Here is a 26210-nt window from a genome sequence, read left to right on the forward strand (position 1 = left end):
AAAATAAAAGGGACACGTCATCATTACTACTACTGCGCATGCGCATAGAACCTCATTCACAGCAATTCGTCCCAAGTCAATCGTGAGGGATGGAAAGGGAAATTTGGAGGGGGGGATTTATATGTCTCTGAGCATGTTATTAATATATAGTTTTGTCTGAGTGCATACTGCATCTATCAGTTACACTTTCACAAAAACGATTTAAAAAATAAAAGCAAAAAAAGCAGGTCACCTTTACCCTACGGCAGGCATGTCCAGCTCCTAGCCTGGAGGGCAACTGTCCTGCCTGTTTTCCAGCTCTCCGGGCTGCAACACACCTGATTCAGATGATCAGCTCTGAAGCAGCAATCGAATGATCTTGATTCTCACCGGAATATGTTAGCTGTCAGTTGTCTCTTATTGCGGCTTGCGATATATATATATATTTTATATTATTGTTATTCTCATTCATAGTTTGTTTCGTGCACAATGCTCCGATGGAACTGGCAAACAATGGGAATCTGGAGCGCCAGGAGGCGCAATAGAAAACGGTACATGTCATGTACGGACGATAGTTTCTGCACTCAACACGCTGCAAAAGGGCGTCCCATGCTTCCGTGTCAAGTCGCCACTAAGGTAGGCAGTGATTTCCTTTTTACAAACTACTGTATTTTGTTTATTTTTAGGCCGTTACGGTTGTTACTCATCATCCCATCCGTTTCTGCGAGCATTCTAATTTTAAAATCCAAACAAGAGGGCTTCTAAAATACAGTTACAACCTAAACTGTAATTTACAACACCAACCCATTGAAACTCTAACAATGGCTTTAAACCCGACTTTGAAACCTCAACTCTGGCTTCAACCCATCATTTACAACCTTAACCTTTGTTTAAAGCAACCTTGCTTGAAACTGAATTTTTACTCCGTTGCCATGACTCAAAACCTGAACCTTGACTTGGAACCCGAACCCAGGCTTGACATATCCTAAAACTGGTTTGAAATCTTAGTTTGAAACCCAAACCTCAGTTAAAAAAAACGACACATTCTTATTTAAAACCCTATCCCATTAAAGAACTCCTCACAGCCATAGTTTAGTGTATGATATTGCACTTTAATCGGACCTCAGTCATACTTCAACACTTATTGCTATCGTCTGTCTCACTCTTAGTGTGTGTGAGTGTGCGCGCGCACACGCTTGGCATCTTGATGATTGACAACACAAAGAACGAAATAATAATGCTCAATGTTGTGTTATGATGACACAAACGAACAGTAGGTAAGGCTTTCAACTTCATTTCAGTCAGATGACTTAAGTCATTGTTAATATGCTACTATAGAATCATTGTACACTATGTTATACTGTACCGTATTCACATTAGAGCTGTGACTTTCCTTTGTCGGCCAGCAGGGGGCAGCGTCCCGTAAAAAAAATAATAAACAGGTCACATAGTGAAGCCAGGCAGGCGGGTCATATGTCCATGGGGCGGCAGGGTTACATGACCGGCGTGGGCGTGGTCCGCATGACGGAGGACGTGGTCTCAATGGTCGAGGATGCGCAGGTTTCCCGACACGATCTTGTTCTCCAGCATGGAGCCTGCCGGGATGTCGATGCGATCCCCGTGGTTGGCGATGATGATCACCGTGCCCTGCCGGGATACACACACACACGACAACAGCGCATCAAATCTGTGCTTGCGTGACGCTGTGTGACAGCCCATTGCTGCAATAAGTCAGTTTGTTTCCTCCTTCCTCTCAAGCAAGCTTGACTGTTGCCCAAACAACGCTCGTGAGGCGCTTTACCTTGAGCGAGACGTTCTTGCCAAAGGTCACGTCACCGGAGACGGTCAGATGGTCCAGTTCCAGCATGTCAGGGATGCTCTCGAAGCGGGTCAGGTACTCCTGGACCTGAATGCGGGGAAACGCATCACAGTGACAGCCATCAACATTGACACTTGAGAGTACTGAATTTGTCTGACAGCTAAGTTTGAAACCTAATTGGAAACTGACATTTATGTAAACCCAAACCCCCAAACTCCACTACACCATTTGTAGCGCCGTACTTTGGTGAAGGAGCTCCCCAGTTTGACGTGCGGTGTTGTGGGGAACTCCCGGCGGGGGCTCATGGTGAGCGAGCCGGCGTCCAGGCTGTACAGGTTGGACATGACCAGCAGCAGGTCCGAGGTGGTCTTGACGGGCAGAAAGCGGCTGCGGGGCACGTTGATGCCCATAGCGTTGTCGAAGCACTTGATGGCTGCGCCCACCGCCGTCTCCAGCTGGATCACGTTCTGACCCCCATCCAGTGTCTGCACAAGACAGGAAATCGTTACAGGCAATACATGTCCATTCGCCATTCATGGGCTCTTTGTGTAACGCAGGGTGAAAAAAGTTGGCAGATAATTTTGGGAGCTAAAATCAGGAGTTAACATCAAAAGCTAACATTGGCCTCCTTAGTTCTGACATTAGAGGTGACGCTGTAAAGCAGTTTCAGAAGCTAACCTTCAAGCTCACATTGGAATGCAAGCAAATATTGAAAGCTAACGCTGGAAGGTAATGTCAGAAGCAAATGTTTGTCTTCCTTGGCAGTAACGTTCTCGGTAACAGTTGAAAGCTAACTTTAGAAACCACTAATGAAAGCTAACATTAAAAGCGAACAATGGTGGTAATGTTGAAAGCTAATTTCATATATTACCATTTAAAACAATGGAAACTTACCGAAAGCTAATGTTGCAATTTAATGATCTTCAACCAAGCCAACTACCAGGACGGCCATTAAAAGCTAAAATTAAAGCTAACAATGGAAGCTAACTGAAACAAACATTGAAAGAAAACATTGGAAGCTAATATTAGACGTTAAAGCTGAAGCTAGCATCGAAAGCTAACACGGGAAGCTAATGTTGAAGCTAAGTTTGAAAGCTAATGTTAGAGGGTACAATTAAGCCAACGTTGTAAGCTATGATAAAAGTAATATTGACGCTAACGTACTTGAGCAATGAAGCCAATGTTGGAGGCTAACAATGGAAGCTGACAATGAAAGGGAACCCTGGAAGAATGCACTCGACAATTAGTGCATTATGTCTCACCTTGGTGTTGACAATGATCTCCATGTCCATGGCCTTCTGCTCCTGCAGTCTCTTGATGGCAGCCAGCGAGATCCAAAGGTTGTTGGTGTTGAAGATCTTAAACTTGGACACCGACTTGAACTCGTCCACGTGGGCTTTGGGCACCTGAGCGATCTCCAGCAAGCGCAGTTTGCCCTCATACTCAATCAGCGTGCCGCCCTGCAAGTCATTTTTTTTTCCCCCACAAATGACTTCCAGCAATTTCGGCGCACTACTAGCGCCACCTGAAGGCCATTTGACGCGACTCTGGCAACGCCCACCTTGACATCAGCGCGCGTTTTGTCCGTCACCTCCATGACGAACTCGCATCGCTTGCCGTTGTGTCGTCCCACCAGGTGGTTGAGGATGTGCAGGTCCACGGTGGCTCCCAGGTTGTCGATGTTGGACACAAAGATGTACTCCTTGCCCTCGGCAATCAGTTGCTCCAGCAGGCCCGAGTTGTAGAAGCTGGCGTAGATGTCGCCGTGGCCCGGCGGGTACCAGCCCTCTGCGTTCTGGCCCGTCGTGCTCAGGCAGGTAGACACGGGCAACAGCGACTCTTTGTTGATCCGAGGATACCTGCGAAGGCAACAGAGACATCTCTGAGAACGTCAAAAGCGGATTGAACTCGGATGAAAGAGAGATCAAACGGATCTGCGTCCTGTCCGGTGAGCATCAAATAAAACACGGGGAGAGATTTTAAAAGGGAGGACTGATTCCGGCCCGATGCTCTGAGAGGGTCGGACGCTCCGTGTCTTTGATGTCCATCTCCGAATTACTTCCAAAGCCCTGACCCCCAAACTCCATTTGAACTATTTGTTGCAGCACGCATTTGGATTAGTGACACTATGAGAGCTTTTACCTGCTCTGGTTGAAGGTGTGGATCTTGACGCGGTGATGTGTGTACTTCTGCAAGATCTTCTTCGTGTCCTCGTCCGTGTTGAAGGAGTTCATGAGTACCAGAGGCACGTTCGTGTTGTACGTCTTATTCAGGTGCTGCGTGGCAAGCACAAAAAATGCTACTTCAATTTATCATAAGGACAAGCAGTGGCAGATTAATGATGACATCATACGAAAACTTGGGTGGGGGGCGAAGTGAGGGGTGCTTTTCTTACACCTTTACACAGTTCTGATATTGGGGATCAGAAATGTATAATAATGAAATCATAATTATATGTAAAACAGGGGAGCTGGGAATTGAAATGTGTGAAGAGTGTTCAAAAATTAAAAAAAAATGACCTGAAAAATACACAAATCGTTGAAAAGAACACAAAATTTTCGCCAAAATACTTGCAAAATATACGGAACAAAAATACTCACTACTTAAAAAATAACTGAAGTCTTAAAACAATACTTGGAAAAAAATACAAAACAAATATTGGAAAATAACAGATATGGAGCACAAATGTATGAAGCATTCATAACCCCCCCCCCAAAAAAAATTATTACTCAACAAATACACCACTGCTACAAAAAGATATAATATATATTATTTAAATGATCCTAAATTAAAAATAATATAAAATAATTGGCCAAAATATCAGACAATAACCAAAAGATATGAGACAAACGTCACAATACTATTGGAAAATCTTTGTTAAAATACCGAAATATTACATAATACATTCTAAATGTAATTTAGAAATACTGGATGATAAATAAAAGATTAGAAAATATCCAATATGATCAGACAAATTAAAAAAAAAATGTATACACAAAATATTGGTGTGGTGATGCAAAAACATTCGCCAACCACTCAAATATCTGACCTGAAAATGCATTAATACCAGAAAACCAGCTCAATCATTAAAAAAAATGCCAAAATGATCAAATATAATACACAAATATGAGAGAAATGTGTCATTATCGCGGTAATCCAGAAATAAGGTCATGTGGTGCAATGTCCAAACTGAGAGAAAAAAAAGGGAGTGACTTGGGTTCTTTCTTTTTTTTTTTTTTTAATTTTATTTGCCAGTATGACAAAACATTTGCTATTCATTAACCAGACTTACAATTTACCTTCGCCACAAAGAACAGAATAAAAAGAAAAAAAAACATGCCACACCTGCTGGGAAAAGTCTTGTTCTCGCTTCAGGATGTTCAAACACACACTCGTACATGAATCATAATACACTGCAAACAATTACAACTTGTGACGCGCGTCGTATTGACACTGGCTAGCCCTTGGGGAGAAGAAGATAAAGAAAGCGAGGCCAATTATTACCTAACCACTCTTGACACTTCAGCGAAGTGGTTCTCAAACGCTTTACACAAAGTACCAGCTAAAAAAAAATCCTGCGTAAAGGCTCCGGTTGTTGGAATATAACGAGAGGCGCTGTACCTAAAATGACCTGTATAATGAAATGGTGCTTAAAGATGAATCGGAAATGTGTTGAGCCATAAAGTTAAATACAACTGAATTGTGCTGCATTTAATTTGTATTCATTTTATTTCAACCCTAAACGCGCTTCCTCCACAGTGGAGTCAAAAGTAAATGCGGTGGTTCCGAAAAGGGGATGATGATATGTGTGCGCGTGTGTGTGAATTGGTCTCTTATTTTCTCGAGGAGCAGGTCGCTTGCGGGACTGGAGGTAATGCGATCAGGGCTGAGCTGAGCAAAACTGGGGCGCAGTGATTGGGACACAAGAGAGCAGTGTACTGGTGGTCGAGTGGGTGGGTGGGGGGGACTTGCGACGTCCCACAGGAACCTTCCAAAACGCAACCTCAGTCATTCACATTGAGGCGCACGCTGAGCAAATATTAACGGAATTACACAAGGACTGTACACAGGAGTGAGACAAATATAAGGTTGATTCTTTTCACCTGGCCTGAACTGCTGCATGCAGGCGATTTATTGAATTACCGGACAGCACATGGTGTCCAATGTTTGCCATAGAACTAACAGATCCTTCTTCTCCCCATCTGGCCCCCCCGGTAGTGCGCCTCCCCTCACTGTGTTTACGCACACAGTATAGGCCTATCGGGTAACGAACCCGAAGACGTCCAATTGTGAACTCATTGTACGTGAAAAGGAGTTGGATCAAATGATGGCCTCAAGTACTGCACTGTATGGGCTGCACTCAACTTTGACTTTTAACTTTTTCAGGGTCAGCGGTTACGACGGTGGACAGCTTTTCATGTCGTCAGGTGGAAGATTGCATATTCCAAAAGAATTACTATCAGATTTTTAGGTTTGAACTGTAGTAACTCCACTGACCACCGTCTGTAATGATTTTTGACTGTGGCTTATTTAGACCAGATTCAATGGGGTCAAAGATATACACCAATACCTAACCTAATCTTGTTTACACCGCTAATTGAATATTACATGATAATGAATTTTCGATTTAGCCATAAAGTAGGATAATTAGATTTTACTGTGCGACATTTAAATGAACCCACCACTCATTAAACTGAAACGCAATGTCCAATATTAGATGAAGCAAAACGTATAGATCAATAAAATAATCCTGATTTACACCAATACCTAACCTCGTACACGCTGCTAATAATAATAGAAACATGATAACCTCCATTCAAATCTCAACTCAAATGGATTTATAGAGCACTGAAATAAATAAATACATAAAATAATCCTGAAAAAAACCCCAACACCAAATCATTGGTATCTGATGACCTGAAATTTTTGGGGGGAGCCGATTAAGCCTATCAAAATAATGACGTGACCCTGGCCAGCGCCATTTTAACCATTTCGGAGCAGCCGCGTGATCACGATGACGTAGCTTTGTGCTAAAACATGTCAGCTGTTCTTGTTTGACTTGTATCTTGGTCTTATTTGCTATTAAAAAAAAAGTTATATGGCTTCACCAGGTATTGCTGTAATTTAGATAAGACACTCCTCACAATGTAAGGATTCACGTTCTTCCTTTGGGAAAGAAAAAAATAAATAAACATTTACAGTGGCAGTGGATGGCGAATGCAACCGGTTTGTGGCTCCAAAAGGTATTCGCAGAGTTTTTTTGTTGTTGTCCTTTTTAAGCTGCTATGTCTCAATTGAGCCACCGGAGAGTTAAAAAAATAAATACAAAAAAGGGAACCGTGTAACTCGAACCACTCAGGCATGTGGAGGAACACGTCATCATAACATGTAAGCCAAGCGTAGACAGAGCTGACGCTAACATGCCATCACTTCCTGCCAAGCCCATCTGAAGTCATGGTTCCAATTCTGGAGAGTTTCTTTTCCATAGTCTGCCTTGAAATGCGATTCAAGCCAAAAATGGCAGCGGGGACAGTGTTGGCCGCGTTTGCTCTTACCTCTATCTGCTGCACGGTGAGGTCCAAGAAGGTGTTCTCGTTGCGCACGCTGATCAGGCTCTTGGGGCCCTTGCAGCCCATGCTGGTGCCGAGACCTCCGTTCAGCTTCACCACCACCAGCTTGTTCAGGCTGTCGGCAACGCCATCCGGAAGGCCTCGCGCCGCGATCTTGTCATACGGTTGGATCTGGACGCGCGTAGCAAATGGCGTCACATGAGTAGATGTGCCTCGTGGGTCTTTAGGGGATGATTTTTTTAGTGCCACTTGTGAGGTTTGTGTCCTTAGGAGTCTGAGCGTGATCTATTAAAGCCCCTTTTAAATTGTTGGGTTTCATCTTTTTTGTTTGTGCGTGTGGCCTGAGCTGGTCTGCTCGTTATCGTTGACTGCTCATTAAACACCAAAGTGCGTCGTATTATTTATCGATGGGACAGGAGTGACATTGAAATTAATATTGTGAGTGTGCGGGTGTGCAATCTTCCTGCTAGCACACCACAACAGTGACCTCTCCTTCCTCTTTCAAAGAGGATGAGGTTAAAAACACAAGACTCTGCCTCCAAAGTACATAACATAAACAAAGCGAATCAGGCTAAAAATGTTCTCTTCGTTGCCCGCACTAATACATGTCGGTAAAGCTTTTTAAGAGGTAAACCACCGCGCAGCGTAATTATCACCAGTTGCGGTTTCAGACGGGATTCCCACCCGGGGCCGCGGCACATGATGGCTCAGCGGCCAACGGGCATTTAGCATTTGGCGTTACAATTCAACAAGATTGTTTGTGGTGCTGATGTCGTCGGAAGGGATTTTGTTTACACAAATAAAATTTTATTTATCAGCTAGATGGAGGAAGGAAGTGCACTAAACTCAGTGTCGTTAATCTTGATGTACTGTTTAAAACCGAGACGAGAACGGTGGCGCCTTGTGATGAAAGTTTTAATACGTTCATGCCACCGTAGTAACGCAAATTATTTTTTGCCATTAAAATGAATAGAAATGTCATTAATCTGTTCCAAACTCACACACACAAATGGAAAGAAAGAAATAGCACTCGATAGTTCATTCATTCATTCATCTTCCTAACCGCTTGATCCTCACTAGGGTCGCGGGGGGTGCTGGAGCCTATCCCAGCTGTCTCCGGGCAGTAGGCGGGGGACACCCTGAACCGGTTGCCAGCCAATCGCAGGGCACACAGAGACGAACAACCATCCACGCCCACACTCACACCTAGGGACAATTTAGAGTGTTCAATCAGCCTGCCATGCATATTTTTGGAATGTGGGAGGAAACCGGAGCACCCGGAGAAAACCCACGCAGGCCCGGGGAGAACATGCAAACTCCACACAGGGAGGCCAGAGCTGGAATCGAACCCAGTACCTCTGCACTGTGAAGCCGACGTGCTAACCACTGGTCTACCGGGCCGCCCCGCACTCGATAGTTTTTTTTTTTTTATAACGTACCCACTAATGCAGTTATGATCTCATTTAATACAACCCCCCCCCCCAAAAAACTGTTTTTGTCACACATTTTGCTTCAATTCAATGGATGCGGGCTGCTCCTTCTGGTTTACATGCACGTGTACCACTCACTATAAAAGAGCACATCGTGTGTGGGGTCTCTGACAAGTTCCACACCAGTATGTGTGTGGCCTGCTTTTTTCCGAACCTCAAGGAACCGATTCACCCTTTCAGGGACAGCGTTACTACAGCGGACAGCTGATCATGTTCTCAGGTTGCATGAAAGGGTTAATGTGTCCAAATACTTTTGTCTCAAGACGTCAATGGAATTACGTAAATGTAAGAAAACCAAAGCTTTCCTGGAATGGGTTATCCGTGCTGCCCTCTCTTAAAGCACCACTGTGTCTCATTAGCACGCATCACTGTCATTTTTTTTGTTTTAATCCTGTCAATCTCCATCTCGAATTTCCTCTTTGTTACGCCTTTGTTACGCCACAATATCTCTGCACACCTCTTCTGTGTCACATATGGCTTTGTGCGTTTGTGGCAAGCCACTGAGGACGTTTTGTAAAAAGAGCAGCGAGACAGAAGGTCTGCACACCCCATGAACAATTTACCGTTCTGCTGGTGAACCCCAATTTGGGTCGGTAGGGCCATGAATCATTAACGCGGTGTGCTGCAAATACAACTGCGGGCGATTCATGACTGAATGATAAATACAGTACAGCGATCCATGGATGTCAGTCGAAAGCTTCAGCGATGTGTAATTCGGAATTTATCGCCGTCTCTAGACATTAAAAGCACTGCACACAGGAGGATATCCATCCATCCATCCATTTTCCTGACTGGGAGGCTAACCGCTATTCCAACATGCTGACTACTCAAGTAGATTATGACAGGCCCACATTGTCGCTGTCAGTTGGAATCCTCGCCTCTCTAAATTAACTCCTAAAAAATAAAAAACACCCTGCTTGAATTGCCACACACGGCATCATTGAAGTGATATAAAACAGGCTTACTCGGCTGAAATACTGTCACTCATTATTGTCAAAGAGAAAAAAAAGTTCTGATTTTGCAGTCTTGAGGCGACATAAAGCTGCCTGGCTCCTGCAAAGTGAGAAGGAGGCGGACGTTTGATACTTCTCAGACTACTCGGGTGTAGACGATAATAAAAATATTTGTTGTCGAGCTATATTTCAACCTTTAATTAGTTACTAGCGCGTAAAAATGGTATGTTGAACAAATAGCATCGATTTTTGACAAGACGTGAAAATTGGCATATTTGTACGCAGTACATCCACGACCTAACATTACATAATTGGTGACACACCGGACACGTTCAGTGGTTATGACTGCAAATAGCAGGGAAGTCAACTTTTTTTTACGTGTTTGTGTGCGTTGAGCAACGCGGACTGTGATCCTCCAAAGTTCATTCCTGACATCAAACGTTTCAAGACTGCTTGGTTTGGGGCTTTATCAGTAGTGTGTTTTGTGACCGTTTTTAAAAACACGAAGAGTGATGGAAGTCCAACTCACAGAGTCCTCGGGTGGTCGCTGTATCTTGATCCACTCAACCGATGGACCCTTAACCTGGAGGAATCTGTGGAAGAGATTTCTGAAGCCCTCAAAGTCTTTCTTGCATGCCTGAAACACACCAAATTCATATTTAGTTAGCTTTATATGTCTGGGAGGATATGAGGGTTAGCCTGGGTTGTTAGCAGAAGTTATCAGGAGTTTCCTTCATATACATGCACAGCTCACATTCAGTGCCCCCCCCCCCTGAATCAGATCATCTGAAATTCATATTTAACGTTTAATTGGTGTTAGCATTGTTGATAATCATATGCCCGCTGGATAAAAATAGACAAAAAATGCAGGAGTTGTTGGGCAACTATACGGGTTAAACAAACCCTTGCAAGAGGTAATAAATTCCTTTTCGGGCCATTGGATCACACACAAGATTGCAAGTGGCTGTACTTTTCCCCCCGATAAGAGATTGAAGATAAAATAGCTCAGCGTGGACTGTTTAGAAGCACTTGATGCTGATAAAGTCTGCGTGTGAACCAAAGGAGGAGGATCTCATCTCCTAGGATTTATATTCCTTGTTATTAAAATAGTATGCTTGTGTATTGTAGTTGTATCCAGGTGGAGTGTTTGTTCTAGTTAAGAGGCTCGACCTCTGCGTGACTTAATAAACACACCCAACCGAAAGCGGAAATCTGACGTGCTGCTGAAAATCAGAATAACAGAAGGGAATCCACGGTGTGTTTGTGCATGAATAGAAAAAAAATGTAATGGCTTCCAAAAATTTGCAAATAATAATAATAATAATACATTTTATTTATAAGCGTCTTTCAAGACACCCAAGGACACTTTAAATAACAAAAAACACAAAATAGACCATGCCCCACCCACAAATGTTTCGACTTGCCTATATAAATAGTTTAAACCCTAAATACACCGTAGTATGATCCCCAATCCTTTTAATGTCATAAACAATGATTATCTCATTTAAAGTAGCCTCTCATTGCTCGTTGGGGGTCGAGGATAGACACAGCCGCCAATTAACTTTCAATCGCTGCATTAAAAAAAAAAATCAAAACGACACAAAAAATATGCCTAGAGCGACTCAAAACGTAGACCGGCTAATGGCCAGCCAGTGAAAAGTAAACGCACTAGAGTGCAGAATGTGAGAGAATGTGGCGAAGCTTAAACATTTTGCAGATTTTCACCTATCGTGAGTGAGGCTGGAATGTATTATCGGCGATAAACTCTGATTCGCTGCAGTGTATAACGTCGTTTTGGAAGTGACTAACGCAGACCTCACTCACGTTGTCCCTTATGTGCCCCCCCCCCACCCCACACACACATGCTTTTAGTATGTGTTTAAGTGGGCGGAACCCTCATTGGCACCGCAGCACAGTATGTGTCACTCTCGTGTTTTCCCGGCAACCCCCTCCGCCCTCCAAATCGCAACCAGATGCTCGGTGAGAGTGAAAAGGGTGGGGCCGCGAAGTGTAGATGTTACCTCTCTCTCTGCGCCCGCCGTAGTGCCCAGAAGCTTCTCCATCTCGCTGTGTATGGAGCTCTCCAGCTGCTGCCGCATCATTTCCTGGAAATGAGACATCCCTCCGTTGAGCATTCCTTTCCTCAGATCTGCACATAGACGGGTAGAGTTCAAAGTTAGCGTGAAAGTTAGCTGCTTGTATTCGATGAGAATTGAACAAGCCAAACACATCAGAGTGAAACATTCTGACACGGGAATGTAAATACTGACTACGTACTCGGTTAAAATATTTGGAGTTGAACCAAAATTATCTAAAAATATACAGTAACTCAAAAGTTGAAATATTAGGAGTTAAACCAACATTTTCTGGGGGGGGGGGGGCCTCAAAAGTCTATAAAAGATTTTTTTCAACAAGAGCTGGGTATATGGCTTTAAAATAAAATCCCTAAGTTCAATTTTATTTCTTTCAATAAAAAGTAAAGGCAACGTGATGAGAATGGCATTATTCAAAAGTGGGAGAAAGTGGCCCTGTGTACTAACGACAGGCAATCATCAACTGGGGCAGTAGTCAGCATTTTGAGGCGTCAAAGTACTCTGCCAACGACCTGAACAAGAATTGCTTTGTGTTTTTATGCCCAACGGGCAAGCCAAACTTATCACATTTTTAAATTCAGAAATTTCACGTTTTAACATGATAAGTATACGCACGGTCTGATCCACAACACAGTCTGATTTATCATATGATAATATTGACATGGAAAGAGGCTAACCTCCGCTAGCTCCACAAGCTAATTTCTGCTCCACCTGCTAATCTCGACTAGCAGACAATGGGGAACAGCTAGCTAGCTAGCTGCTCATTAGCCACACTGACCACGTTAGAGGCCCTCAAGAAGAAATGAACCCGCTCAAAAAAACAAAACAAAAAACTCCATAGAACGGCATTGCTTTGTTGTGTTTATGTGCTGGTCTTGCTAGTGTCACTAGCCAGAGCAAAATTGGAATTCAAACTTTCCTTCAAAATTTATGACAAGAATCTGCCTCAGAAAGATATTTATTTGCCCCCAACATTTCCTGGAAAAATTGTGGTCAAAACTCACGATTTGCAGTTCAAGCAACAATCCAGAAATCAAATTTCCCGTGAGAACATGCATCAGGAGTCCGTCAAAACTTAGGCCTTCAAACTCTCCTCATGTCTGATGTCTACAAACCGCGAGTGACACAGATGTGTTCCAGTACAACAACACAACCCCGCCCCTCCCCCCAAAAACAAAACAACTAGCATCTGGAAACAAGATGCTAGTGACGCTTTTGGCAGAAACATCCTTGCGTTCTTCCGATCAAATTCGTGGGAGAACATCATTGGCTTTTGGGGAAGAATGACTCACGAGACTCGTGAATGAACCATTTCACACGTGTGAGAACACATTTGGAAGAAACATCGTCAGAACACCGAACAATATTACTGCACGACTGTCCGTGTTTTATGTTATGTGTTGTGTTTATTTTACTTTGTTAACTGTTTTGTTAACTCATTCACTCCCAAAGACGTTTTTAAACGTCTTTTCAGACTTGGTCCAGAATTGGCTGGTACTGAATGAGTTAACTTTGTTACAGTTGCCGCTGTTGTGAAAGCGCTATATAAATCAGCATGTATTGTATTGTATTGTAACACATACACGATAGGTAGTGTCCACTAAGTATTTTCAAGGTCCCACTCGATCCTCCCGTCATCGTCACGTCATCTAATTATATGATTGCGGGATGACGTTTGGCTTTTTCTGGCAGCACGGAAACTCTCCACATGAGACTTTGTGGCTCATTTCCAAGGAACAGCAGCTGCTTTTGCAAAACATACTGACATCACAGAGCACCATGCCAACTTGCCAAGCGTCGGGTCTAGCATGACTCTGGAAGTCGTGGAAACCGGCGGATGCGATAAGATCACACTTTGCTGGCTTGCATGTGTGTGAAAGGCACAGGAAAATAAATATTGGCTCGACTGTCTCTGACGTGCGACAAAACCGACAGCTTTATCACCTACAGAAGCACATTCCAAAATTTAAAAAAAAAAAAAAACGCAAGCAGGAAACAAAATTTCAGGGGTTGAAATGACAAGCGGGATGTCATGACATCCGGTTCAGGCGCAGTTATGGGGAAGTAAGACACTTTGCAGTTGGTCTTCATTCGAGGAACAATAGACTTCCGTTTTAGTTCTGATTATAAAAAGCAGACTTCGGGGCTTGTCCTGCAGTGTTTCAGAATCTTGTGTGTGAAAGAGGCTCCTCATTCTACATTCTTTGTGGGAATTGCGTAGGGCTTGGCGGTAATGGAAAAAAATTTTTAACATTGAAATTACGATGACTAAAAATGATTATTCACTTGATCTAATAACTCAGTATTTATTCAACGACCAAAACTTGAAATATAACTTGAAGGAGCCAGAAAATAAATGAGGAAGAAAGTAAAACAAGAATATATTCAAATAAAATACAAATAACGGTCATTCCGGCTGTGCGCATGTGGCCTCGTAGGGGCTGTGTGGTGCCGTATATGCGTGGAGAATAGTAGAAGAAAACTGCAATAATAATATTCATTCTGCTCTGGCTCTGATGTGGTGGCTTTGTGGGTTCTCTGCGTGAAAGAGAGAATAATTAAGTATTCATGGTTGCATTTTTTTTTTTAGATTGGCATTTTTTTCTCTCGCTGGGTTCTGTGAAAGCTATGGGTAAATAAATGCAAAAGTTTACATGCTCTCTGTGTGAAAGAGTGACTTTCTTTGATTAGTTTCTTTGCTCGGTTCTGTTTGAAAGCCACTGGCAAATATTTATTATTATTATTATTATTTTGCCAATTCCTTAGCAAGGGAATGTTTGAATGCATGTCTTTGTCTAATGTGTAATTGGCACTGTGTGGAATCTACAGGCGCATACTGGCATAATCTTCTGCTAGAGGTGTGAAAGAGGTGCTATGAGGCATTCTCAGTACTTTTGGAAATGGCGCCAATTTGTCTCTTCTCATATTTTAAATGGACCACAAAAAAAATCATCAACATAAGATCAAGCGACAAAGACAGAAACTCGAATGTTTGCTTTGTCTGCGGTTCCTCACGTTGATCTACAAAGTGCCAAATTTGGACTTTTCTTGGCTGTGGTTTTAAAGATGTGGTTTCTCCTCTGGCCAATCAGTTTTCATAACAATATTGTAAGAACAATATAACATGTAATATATATAAATTAGGGGTTATGTTCAGCAGCAGGTGGATTATTATCCTCAAATGTCATAGCTATAAATTATAACATGGTCAAATGTAAAATATATAAGTAAAAAGTGTGTTGTGCGAGAAGAAAAGAAAAACTTTTTTTTCCTTTTAAATCGGCATCAAAAACACATTTAGGGGCACATAAAGCCTTCTTTGAATCAAATTTTGTGTGGACCAGTGTCATGTTTTTAACAAAACTAAACAAAATGCATATTCTAAATGCAAATTTGCTTCAATCGAGGATCATCAGAAACGGTAAAATAGTTTTGTCAAATCCACAAAATAAGTCTACTTTGCACAAAACTTGTCTTGTTCATCTTCTTACCTGTCATATAAAAGGCCATGTTCAAATTGGTCAGGAAATACTGTAAGATGCAAAAAACGAATACAAGCTTGTAATAATTCCCGGTTAATTCCACAGTGTCATCCGCGACACAGTAAACGTTCCTGGGCTGAGTGCTGACTGTCCATTCATGCGGTGAAGGTCCAATCACCAGCGCAGCTCCAGATCATAGGACATTCCATCCAAGGAGCAAAACCTGGGACACGTTCGCACTTATCTCACTGGCTAGTCGCCAAAATGAAATGTAGTCCAAAAAAAGTCGTTATTTATCCTTCAACACCCCCACCACCACCTCCACCCCCGACATTAATTACGTCACAAGTCCTGGTTGTGACTCCTGACCTCTACCCAGCCCCCCCTTTTCCTCACTCCTCCTCCCCTTCAATGCCAACGCCCCACCTTTGGATTTTATGACCTCGTTATTGCGCTGATTTCCCGTCGCTTTTGTTTTTTAAGATACGCACCCCGCGTCAATTATTAACCTACCGGGAAGAACACCGCCATCCGCCGTAGTTAACGGAGCATTACAAACGCATAGATGCGAGCGAACGCAACTCGGAGGCGATGCGCACACATGAAAAACGGAGGAACTTTGAACGCACCTCGGAGAAGAGGAACCACTGTAACTGAAATGAGACCCTGGGGGGGAAAAAACCCCGATTGGTTAAGCTAGCTAGCCAGTCCCTTGCTGAGGAAAAAAACGAAAATGGGGGCCTTTTAGTCTTACCGTTTGGCCGTAGATTGTCGGTGGTCGATGGCCCGGTTCAGCGGTTCGAAAGGGACCACAGGAAGCAACTCCCCGCAGAGGACGCACACGTACGCACGCACACGCACACACACACACGCACACACACACACACACACACACACACTTCACACCACTACGCAGACACGGACAGTTATTTACTCTGTGTGGCTTTTATAGCTCAACATAACAGGCTGGCTGGTTGTGTTAAAAATAAAAAAATAAAATACTTGTGAGAAAGAAGAAGGAAATAGCTGGAGGTTTTTTCTCCCCTCTAAAAGTGACATTCCAAACGGGAAGGAATTGGAGCCTTTCCTCGCTAGTCAAAGCCAATCAGAGTGTGGTATCTATTTGACGTCACTGCTAAACGCCAATGGGATTATGTGAAGCAAGGACAAGACATTTCAAGAAAGAAATTGGAGGCTGGTAAGAGTGGAGCAAGGCCAATCAGAGTACGATGTTTCTGTGCTGTATTTTCCAAGAGCCAATGAGTTTGTGCAACACATTTGCGGTTTATATATATTTATTTTAGATTTGTGTTGGGATGAGTGTCGTTTTATCCGATATTAAAATCAGAATAATCTTTATTGTACGGAAGAGGATTAGGGTCAGTGAAGAAAAAAAAAAAACAAGGTTGGCAAGGTTCTCACTTTTATCTCAGAATTCTGACTTAATTCTCTGAATTCTGACTTAAAGAATTCTGACTTCAAGTGAGAATTCTGAGATAAAAGTGAGAATCTTGCCAACCTTGTTTTTTTTCCTCTTCGTTGGCCCTCATCTTCCGTATTATTAGCCTAGGGCAGGCGTGTCCAAAGTCCGGCCCGCGGGCCAAATCCGGCCCACGGTCGAATTTCATCCGGCCCTCGGCCCCCGTCATAAAATCAGTGCCGTCTGGCCCGCAGGTTGGGCGCAATGGAACACGTGTTGCATTGACTGAGGTCTCGTAGACTGGGGAGTGATGTTTCATAGAGTACTGCTTCCCTCTAGTGGCTAAATGAGTAATAGCATTCACTAAATGAGTAATAGTATTTAGACACTACAGGGCATCACTCACGAGTTAACAAGACATCACTCCGTGTTTATATTGACTGCTATGTCATATTTCAAATGATCCTTGCAGTTGTGGATATGTGTATTGCTTGTTCATTTCCCTGTTGTTCGAGTCAAACGTTTTGTGACTATTGAAAAGTCATGGTGATACATTTTATGTTTCAAATCAATCAATTTGCACTCAGGAGACTTCTGTTTAAGAAAAAGTCAAGTGAATAAGCAGTTGCATGTGATATACCTGTTTCAAATGAACCAAAAGAAATTCTTAAGATTGTTGAAATTAAAATAAAAATGGAAATGTGAAACAGACTGGCTTACTAAAATTTGTTGAACAATATTGTTGTTCAATGTAAAGAATGTCAGCCAAGGTCGGCCCCCCGACATTTTACCACATAAAATCTGGCCCCCTTGGCAAAAAGTTTGGACACCCCTGGCCTAGGGGGTAGAACGCAATTTGTCTCCGTTAGTACAGTCTATCCTAGGATCATCAATAACAAGCAAATGCAATAAACAAGGACATGACAAATAAGTATGGAAAAGCATTCCGTAATGATCAATATGTAATTAAAAACTAATATCTTAGCTTAATATGGCACTTCCTAGGGTGCTTAAATAGAGGAAAAAATAGTCTGCCAGTAATTTATGATCAATGTAATGTACTGTAATTTTCAAATATCTGCTCTGTACCATTCCTTTTTCTTGTAGCTAACTTGACTATTTAGCGACATCAATCATTAGCATACTACACGACGATACAAATATGTAATATATAACCCTTAGTGGGAAAGTAGGCAAATCCTGACCCTCCCCAGTGTCATGTAGATATTGCACACTATTAATATTGCAACACCCTCGTTTGTATTTAAAGGATGGCACTATTGCAGAAGCTCTTTATTTTGCACTATACCCGCAGGCGGTAACATAATTCACATTCATCCAAGAGCTGCTATCGGCCACAGCTCAGATGATCAGCAAGGTCTACAGAAGCTGGAAAACATGTGACCATTTGAATCAGGTGTTTTGGAGCAGGAGAGATGGAAAACATGACCCCCATAGTAGACCATAAATCATATCCTTCACAGGGCTTTGCTTTTTGCAGCATGAATCACATGACCTCATGTTTTGTAGGCTACATTTCAACATGCCACATTCAAAGTGAGATGTCATCTAATGGCTGATAGAACCTGAAAGTCAAAGAAACCAAACCAAAAGTGAAGCTGTTGTGTTTGTAACATTTAAAGAGTGCACATCTGCAGAGCAGCAACTAAGCCAGCCAAGTGCAATTGGGATCCATTTTAGTACCAAAGCGTCCGCTTACCCCTCCCAAAGTAGCAAGAAAACACACTACATCTCCTTCATATGCACACGCAAAAGAGGAACATAATGACAGTGAAGGGAGTGTTTTGTCACAGGCGAGCATCTAAACGTAGTCACTTGGCCAGGAACTCCATAGCTGTGTTCCTCTCATTTATCAGCTCTGTGGCTGTGGCCTCCATCTTGGCCTTGGAGAAGTCGTTGATGGCCAGTCCCTCCACTATTTTCCAGGTCTTGTTCTGAGGAGAGAGATAGCATTTTCATTACCGGTACTGAATAAGCTGCAACATTCCAAGTAGGGTGGGGCCGCAACAAACAACCAGTGCTGGGCAAATCACAAAAAAACAAACAATTTTTTTTTAAAGCAATTAGGTGTACATTCTTTCCTAAGAAAAAAACATAATGAATACGATTATAATAATAATAATAATACATTTTATTTATAAGCTCTTTTAGTTACTCGGGAAAGTAAATATTGGATTGGATACAACTTTATTGTCAAATGTGATGCATAACATGCAGCACAGATGAAATTTCTTCCCTCTCAAGACAACGTAAAACAAGACTGTACTCAGGCCACTCCAGTGTGTGTGTAAGCATGCTCACCTTGATTTGGACAGGGAAGGAGTAGATGAGGTCATCTGGGACTTTGTATGTGTTGCCCGTAGAGTACACACCCATGGAAATGAACTCACCCTGGATTTAAAGGACACATTTGTTTAGAAGAGTCACCGCATTGTGTGTGCATACTTCACTCCACCCCCCCCCCCCCCCCCCCCCCCAGTGTAAAAATGAGCAAATAGGCTGGAGACGGTTTATACCTCCGGGGTGCCGAACCAGATGTCCCTCATGTGGTCACAGATGGCCTTGGCTGCAGACATGGCGCTGGACAGCTTTCTGGTCTGGATGATAGCAGCGCCTCTCTGCTGCACCGTCTGTGGTGGAGCAACATGGACAACATTAACATACACGCTGGGACGTGTCCATACAAGCAAGGATTTAGACACAAAATGATGCCCCCCCCACAATACATTGTCACTGAAAACTGACTTTTTCAATAACTTTGGCCAGGGGGAAAACATTTTTCCAAAATTGGGCTAAAACAAACCGAAGAGAAAGTGTCTTGATTGACCAATTCCAAGTGATGAGGGAGGAAAAAAAATCTAAAAATCACTACAATGGTTTGCTCACAGTGATGAAATCCCCTTTCAGCCAGGCCTCGTCCTTGACGGCGTCGAAGCAGTCCACTTCGTTGCCGAACATGTTAACCTTGCAGTGGTGCACGTCCGGGTACAGTGTGAACGAGTGGTTGCCCCAGATGATCACGTTCTTGACGTGGGTGGCAGGGACGCCGCAGCGCATCGCAACCTGTGGGACAAACACACACCGAAACCGTTACAGGCAGCCTTAATAAATACAACTGGGAAATTGGAAATTGATTTTGCATAGCATCATTTATTAAATGGTCACAGGAAGTAGAATCTCGCAAAAAACATAACTGAGACCGGGCCCTGTTATGGTCAAGGCGGGTGAGGCATGAGAAGTTCTCCTTGGGAATGGAGGGAGCAGATTTCATTGTAATCAGACAGGTGGTGTTTGCTGGGTTTCCGACCACCAGAACCTGAAAGTATCACAATCTGTGTCCTTCATTTGACAAAGATGTTTAAAGAGGCATAACTGAGCAGTCCTGGTGTTACTACCTTGACGGTCTTCTTGGCGTACTTGTCCAGGGCTGCTCCCTGAGTCTGGAAGATGGCCACGTTGGCTTTGAGCAGGTCTTTCCTCTGCATGCCCTCCTTCCTGGGCATTGAGCCTACCAAGATGGCGGCGTCCAGGTCCTTGAAGGCCACTTTCACTTCGTCGCTGGCCACGATTTCTGCAACGGAGGAGACTCTTGGCATGAATCTACTGATGGATACATCGATATTGTTCTGCAGTGTGGGGATACGGACCAAACCTTGTCAACAAAAGTGAAAATCCAAAAGTAATAACAAAGTAATCAACTAACTTCTGTAGAATTCCTTGGCACCAAGATGGCATTACAGTATTTCTGGATTTTTGCTAACCAGAGCAGGGCTCTTTCACTATCCCCGATGAATAGAAGGGATCCACTGAAGTTAAATGGCTACCTCTCAAAAGAGGGAGGGCGCAGTCCTGCAATTCCATGACAACACCCCCCAGGACAGTCATCATGGGTGGAATATCCAGGAGGAGCAGAGTGATTGGCTTGTATGAAAGACAACAAACAAATGGAAAACTAAAATCATGCCATACAGGAAAATCAAGACCGGTTTAGGGTCTGGAACCCTGTGACCCTGTGAGCATTCCTATGTGATTTTAAACGATAGCCTGAGGTGCTTGGCACTAGATCTGTTGGATTCACCTGGCGCTTTAAGAGGGTCGGGGCTGCCGCTGACAGGCGACCGTTCGCGCGACGTATAAAAAGCAGAATCGCGTTGTTGCGTTAGTGAATACACTCGCTTCGTCGTCGGCATGGCCCAATGGTAAGCTACGCTTGTACTTTTATTTACCAGATATCTAAAGTTAGCTTTAGATTCGATCATGATCGTTTGCTTTGTTTGTCTGCTTTACATTATGTCCGTTGTGCTTTGTTTGCAATCACAGTCAGTTACCGCTCGCAATCGGCAAAGTACACAGCGTGGGCTAAAGTGTTGCTAAAACAGTGGTGTCTTTATTTAACTCATTATGCACGGTTTTCATGTTTGTCCAGCCGCAATTTGATTTTGAACGAAGTAGATTGCGTTGCAGCTGGGCTTAATCATGCCGGCGCTCCACTTCCGGTTTAGACCGTTGGGACTTGTAGTTCTTTTGTTCGTGTCGAATTGATATGTTTGTGATGTATGGTTTCTTACGTTTAAAATAATGAATAATGATGACGATAATAACATAGTACAATCATGGTTGATTAAAGCATTTATTAAATGTATTGATTAATGTCAATTCTATACCTATTTACGTCGTGATGCAGAAAGAAAGATATATTCATTTTACTGCATTTATGTGTGCTTTAGGTTATTACCTGCTTCTGATACTGCTACAGCTTCTGCAACTACTTCTGTTTCATCTACAACTACTTCTGCTGCAAAGTGTCCCAATAAATGTATCAAAAAAGTACAGAAAGAGTGATCCTTCCATGCTGGCCGACGATCCCTATTCAGAGGGCTGTGAAGAACGGAAATAACTGAACAAGATCCATTTCACTAAGATTCAAGAACGATCCTCCCTTGTGTGTGCCGATCAAATCTCACAAGCGCAACTGCCATTGTCACCCACACAAGATTTTTGTGACAGTTGTCTCAGTCTCATTTCACGCCCCAATAATATATGGAGAGTACGAGTTACTACAAGGGCTACTTTACCTGATCTTTACCAAAGACATCTCCTTTGGCAATGCTGAACAACAGCGAGTAGGCAATCTGCCCTGCAGCGCCAGTCACCAGAACTCTAATTGGCTCAGCCTGCAATGGGTGGTGGGTGCAGAGAAAACAGGCGTTAGTACAATTACGATTTACTTACACACACCAGGGCGGATTGGTAGGGCAGGTAGGCAAGCAGGCGCACTTCCAGTAGGTGACGCTATCATTCTTGTTTAAAAAGGATTATAGTCTCTGTGAACTTCCCCATACATGCGTTATATAAAAGGAAAAAAGCAATTTACGAGCAACAGTTAACATTCACGTTACACAATTTCAAAGAACATTTCTCACAAGACTTAACTCTTAACATTGCGGGGTGCCATTCACTCTACTGTACAGCTGGTGTTTCACAATGGAATCAAACGTGTATCAGTTTGAAATCACTTTTTCAAATCATGACTTTAATGACAAACTGTCAAAACTTACATGCTCGACGTTGATACAGGATGAATCAGAATCACATTTATTGGCCAAGTATGTAAAATGCACAAGGATTTTGTCTCCGGTAGTACACGCTGCACGAGTATCATTATAACAAGCTAATCGGCGTTAGTTGCTTTTACTCACCATATTGTCCAGAGCTTCAAGTTCAACTACTCACTGATGTACAGTAGCCTCGTATGGGAGATCATCCCTTCACGCCTCAAAAAAAAAAGAAAAAAGAAAAATCAGATCTATCGCGAGAGTTGGGGGGAGAACCTCGGTAATTCTGGGAAGTGTAGTTGTGAAAATGTTCATTATATTTAGTGTTTTAGAAAGCAGCCACGAGTGAGGTGCTTTGCAACAATTATCGTATGGAAGATACAAACATGAATTAAGTGCCAGTTAATTCCACCGGCTGCTGTATTTGATTCCGTAAGTCACGTAGCACGTTATACGGTTAGCACGGCTTGTTGCCTAGCGACGCGACAATGTCGCCCCGGCGGTTGGCATTTAGCAACGTGGGAGCTAATTTATAGCAAACTTTAGACGGAGTGAAGCCTGTCGTGTTTTGTTCGCTACAGTGGGACGTTCGACGTCCACGCCGTCTAAATGTACATGGTAGCTGATAAAGTGGGTCGTTTAAATGACGTTCGATGTCGTGCACCATGAAAATGTTGAACGAACTCGCCTAAAGTTGGACGGGGAAACGCTGCCGCAAAACGCCTGAAAGACGACGCGACGGAAAGATCCTGGACTGTAAGTGGGCACAGCATAACCAGTTTAGCAACTTTAATCACTTCTGATGGTCAACTTCCTTATTTTGTTGTGTGTTTATTTTGCCTAATGTAACGCTTAATGTCTCTGGACCAGTCGTCACAAATTGATAAGAAAAATACCATTTACAATGCATTTCAACCCCAAAATATGTGCACCATTGTGATACTTATGCAATCCTATTTATTATTTTCTGTGCATCTCTTTGCAGTTGATTTTACTGTTGTTGTCGTCAGCCAAAGCCTAAGTGTTGCTGCAATCCTTGTTTAAGATAAGACCTGCCAGGTGAGCATTCATCCAGATTTTATGGTTTCATCAATTAACGCATGCCCTTCAGACCACACACCCATGAAAATGTTTTCTTACATCTTCTATATCAAGTACAACTTTATTGTCAAATGTGCTGTATGTGCAGCACAGATGAAATGTCCTCCCTCATATTAAACGGACAGCAAGAGTACGCGTGCCTGCGCCGCCATCAAAAGAACAATTAACATAAAATGACAAAATAATACTGTACAACACGACACATAAAACAGACTGTCGTGCCATCTTCACCACTTTTGCGATGTTGTTTCAGGAAAATCGCATGCCACACAATTTAAACACATTTAAAACAGATAAAAGCACACTTTTTAAAGACATTTGAACACCAAAAAATTACAACCGAAAATACTATTAAAAACCTAAAATACTGTAGAAAATATTATCCGTATTGTAGTGTTTGCCTTCACATGTTGCTCCGTCATTTGTGTTTAAATATCCCTTCAAATGGTTTTCACACCATGACACTGATGCTTTTTGTTAGCTTGTCTGTGGTGTTTTGCCTTGATTGTTAGTATTAAGCTAAATTGACCTCATGAAAGCAAAGCTATGTGGTTGTTTGACTGTATTTGAACACAAATGGTCTAGTTGACAGATAATATAACCATACTCCCACTCTTTACCGTCTGAGAAGCAAGCCAAACTTATCACATTTTTAAATTAAGAAATTTCATGTTTTAACATGATAAGTATATGCACGGTCTGATCCACAATACAGACTGATTTATCATGTGATAATATTGACATGGAAAGAGGCTAACCTCCGCTGGCTCCACAAGCTAATTTCTGCTCCACCTGTTAATCTCGAATAGCAAACAATGGGTAACAGCTAGCTAGCTAGCTGCTAATTAGCCACACTGACCACGTTAGAGACCCTCAAGAAGAAAGTAACCCGCTCAAAAAAACAAAACAAAAACAAAAAACTTCATTGCTTTGTTGTGTTTATGTGCTGGTCTTGCTGGTGTCACTAGCCAGAGCAAAATTGGAATTCAAACTTTCCTTCAAAATGTATGAAAAGAATCTGACTCAGAAAGATATTTATTTGCCCCAACATTTCCCGGAAAAATTGTGGTCAAAACTCACGATTTGCTGTTCAAGCAATAATCCAGAAATCAAATTTCCCGTGAGAACATTAGTTCAGTTAAGTTAGTTCAGTCAAAACTTAGGCCTTCAAACTCTCCTCATGTCTGATGTCTACAAACCGCGAGTGACACAGATGTGTTCCAGTACAACAACACAACCCCACCCCTCCCCCCAAAAACAAAACAACTAGCATCTGGAAACAAGATGCTAGTGACGCTTTTGGCAGAAACATCCTTGCGTTCTTCCGATCAAATTCGTGGGAGAACATCATTGGCTTTTGGGGAAGAATGACTCACGAGACTCGTGAATGAACCATTTCACACGTGTGAGAACACATTTGGAAGAAACATCGTCAGAACACCGAACAATATTACTGCACGACTGTCCGTGTTAACTCATTCACTCCCAAAGACGTTTTTAAACGTCTTTTCAGACTTGGTCCAGAATTGGCTGGCACTGAATGAGTGAAGCGCTTTGTTACAGCTGCCGCTGTTGTGAAAGCGCTATATAAATCAGCATGTATTGTATTGTATTGTAACACATACACGATAGGAAGTGTCCACTAAGTATTTTCAAGGTCCCACTCGATCCTCCCGATATTCACGTGATCTAATTATATGATTGCGGGATGACGTTTGGCTTTCTCTGGCAGCACGGAAACTCTCCACATGAGACTTTTTGGCTCATTTCCAAGGAACAGCAGCTGCTTTTGCAAAACATACTGACATCACAGATCACAACGCCAACTTGCCAAGCGTCGGCTCTAGCATGACTCTGGCAGTCGTGGAAACTGACGGATGCGATAAGATCACACTTTGCTGGCTTGCATGTGAAAGGCACAGGAAAATAAATATTGGCTCGACTGTCTCTGACGTGCGACAAAACCTACAGCACATTCCAAAATTAAAAAAAAAAAAAACGCAAGCAGGAAGCAAAAAGTCAGGGGTTGAAATGGCAAGCGGGATGTCATGACGTCCGGTTCAGGCGCAGTTATGGGGAAGTAAGACACTTTGCAGTTGGTCTTCATTTGAGGAACAATAGACTTCCGTTTTAGTTCTGATTATAAAAAGCAGACTTCGGGGCTTGTGCTGCAGTGTTTCAGAATCTTGTGTGTGAAAGAGGCTCCTCATTCTACATTCTTTGTGGGAATTGCGTAGGGCTTGGCGGTTATGGGGAAAAAAAATTGAATTTTTTTTAACATTCAAATTACGATGACTAAAAATGATTATTCACTTGATCTCATAACTCAGTATTTATTCAACGACCAAAACTTGAAATATAACTTGAAGGAGCCAGAAAATAAATGAGGAAGAAAGTAAAACAAGAATATATTCAAATAAAATACAAATAACGGTCATTCCGGCTGTGTGCCTCGTAGGGGCTGTGTGGTGCCGTATATGCGTGGAGAATAGTAGAAGAAGAAAGGTGCAATAAGGTGAATAATTTTATTCATTCTGCTCAGGCTCTGATGTGGTGGCTTTGTGGGTTCTCTGTGTGAAAGAGAGAATAATGAAGTATTCATGGTTGCATTTTTTTTTAGATAATTTGGCCTTTTTTTTCTCTCGCTGGGTTCTGTGAAAGCTATGGGCAAATAAATGCAAAAGTTTACATGCTCTCTGTGTGAAAGAGTGACTTTCTTTGATTAGT

The 26210-nt window shown here is 42.6% G+C and overlaps 3 protein-coding genes across 11 annotated transcripts in view; 1 reads left to right on the forward strand and 2 right to left on the reverse strand.

Annotated features, from left to right (window-relative positions):
- Window positions 1-150: 150 nt before the first annotated feature.
- Window positions 151-26210, forward strand: part of wdpcp (WD repeat containing planar cell polarity effector) — an 85660-nt gene continuing 59600 nt past the window's right edge. For 2 of the 5 annotated variants that reach the window (XM_052080179.1, XM_052080180.1), the window contains exons 1-2: window positions 22702-23138; window positions 23368-23441. The gene's annotated coding sequence lies outside the window, so the exon portion shown is untranslated. Of the gene's footprint in view, window positions 616-22699; window positions 23139-23367; window positions 23442-26210 lie in introns of those variants that run through there. The other 3 variants (XM_052080183.1, XM_052080178.1, XM_052080182.1) reach the window with 3 other exon arrangements.
- ugp2b (UDP-glucose pyrophosphorylase 2b) lies at window positions 1071-16477 on the reverse strand. Of its 5 annotated transcripts, none has more exons than XM_052080192.1 (11): window positions 16273-16477; window positions 16141-16230; window positions 11833-11960; window positions 10341-10448; window positions 7354-7539; window positions 3941-4074; window positions 3360-3657; window positions 3061-3258; window positions 2041-2283; window positions 1781-1885; window positions 1071-1626 (listed from the first exon to the last, which is right to left on the reverse strand). In XM_052080192.1, exons 3-11 carry the CDS (start codon window positions 11944-11946, stop codon window positions 1519-1521), a joined length of 1494 nt encoding a protein of 497 aa, XP_051936152.1. In that variant the 5' UTR covers window positions 11947-11960; window positions 16141-16230; window positions 16273-16477; the 3' UTR covers window positions 1071-1518. The 5 variants fall into 5 exon arrangements, with proteins under 5 accessions (XP_051936152.1, XP_051936149.1, XP_051936151.1 ...); XM_052080189.1 differs by lacking the exons at window positions 16141-16230; window positions 16273-16477 and adding exons at window positions 15396-15435; window positions 15900-15979; XM_052080191.1 differs by lacking the exon at window positions 16273-16477 and having other exon boundaries at window positions 16141-16264.
- LOC127610280 (malate dehydrogenase, cytoplasmic-like) lies at window positions 18064-22682 on the reverse strand. The gene is made up of 9 exons (XM_052080235.1): window positions 22527-22682; window positions 21903-22001; window positions 20652-20748; window positions 20223-20398; window positions 20026-20143; window positions 19714-19895; window positions 19344-19457; window positions 19129-19218; window positions 18064-18761 (listed from the first exon to the last, which is right to left on the reverse strand). The coding sequence occupies exons 1-9, from the start codon at window positions 22527-22529 to the stop codon at window positions 18639-18641; spliced, it is 1002 nt and encodes a 333-aa protein (XP_051936195.1). The 5' UTR covers window positions 22530-22682; the 3' UTR covers window positions 18064-18638.

Source organism: Hippocampus zosterae, chromosome 11 (genome assembly GCF_025434085.1).
Source record: "Hippocampus zosterae strain Florida chromosome 11, ASM2543408v3, whole genome shotgun sequence".
Taxonomy (NCBI): domain Eukaryota; kingdom Metazoa; phylum Chordata; class Actinopteri; order Syngnathiformes; family Syngnathidae; genus Hippocampus; species Hippocampus zosterae.

Coding starts and splice junctions, on each gene's coding strand:
- LOC127610280 (XM_052080235.1), bottom strand. Junction 20,144..20,222: donor ACGCCAAGAAGACCGTCAAG/GTAGTAACACCA, acceptor TGATACTTTCAG/GTTCTGGTGGTCGGAAACCC. Junction 18,762..19,128: donor CCTTCCCTGTCCAAATCAAG/GTGAGCATGCTT, acceptor CTCTCTCCTCAG/AACAAGACCTGGAAAATAGT.
- ugp2b (XM_052080189.1), bottom strand. Junction 3,658..3,940: donor CACACCTTCAACCAGAGCAG/GTAAAAGCTCTC, acceptor TTGCCTTCGCAG/GTATCCTCGGATCAACAAAG. Junction 1,886..2,040: donor TGGGGAGCTCCTTCACCAAA/GTACGGCGCTAC, acceptor CCCCGCATTCAG/GTCCAGGAGTACCTGACCCG.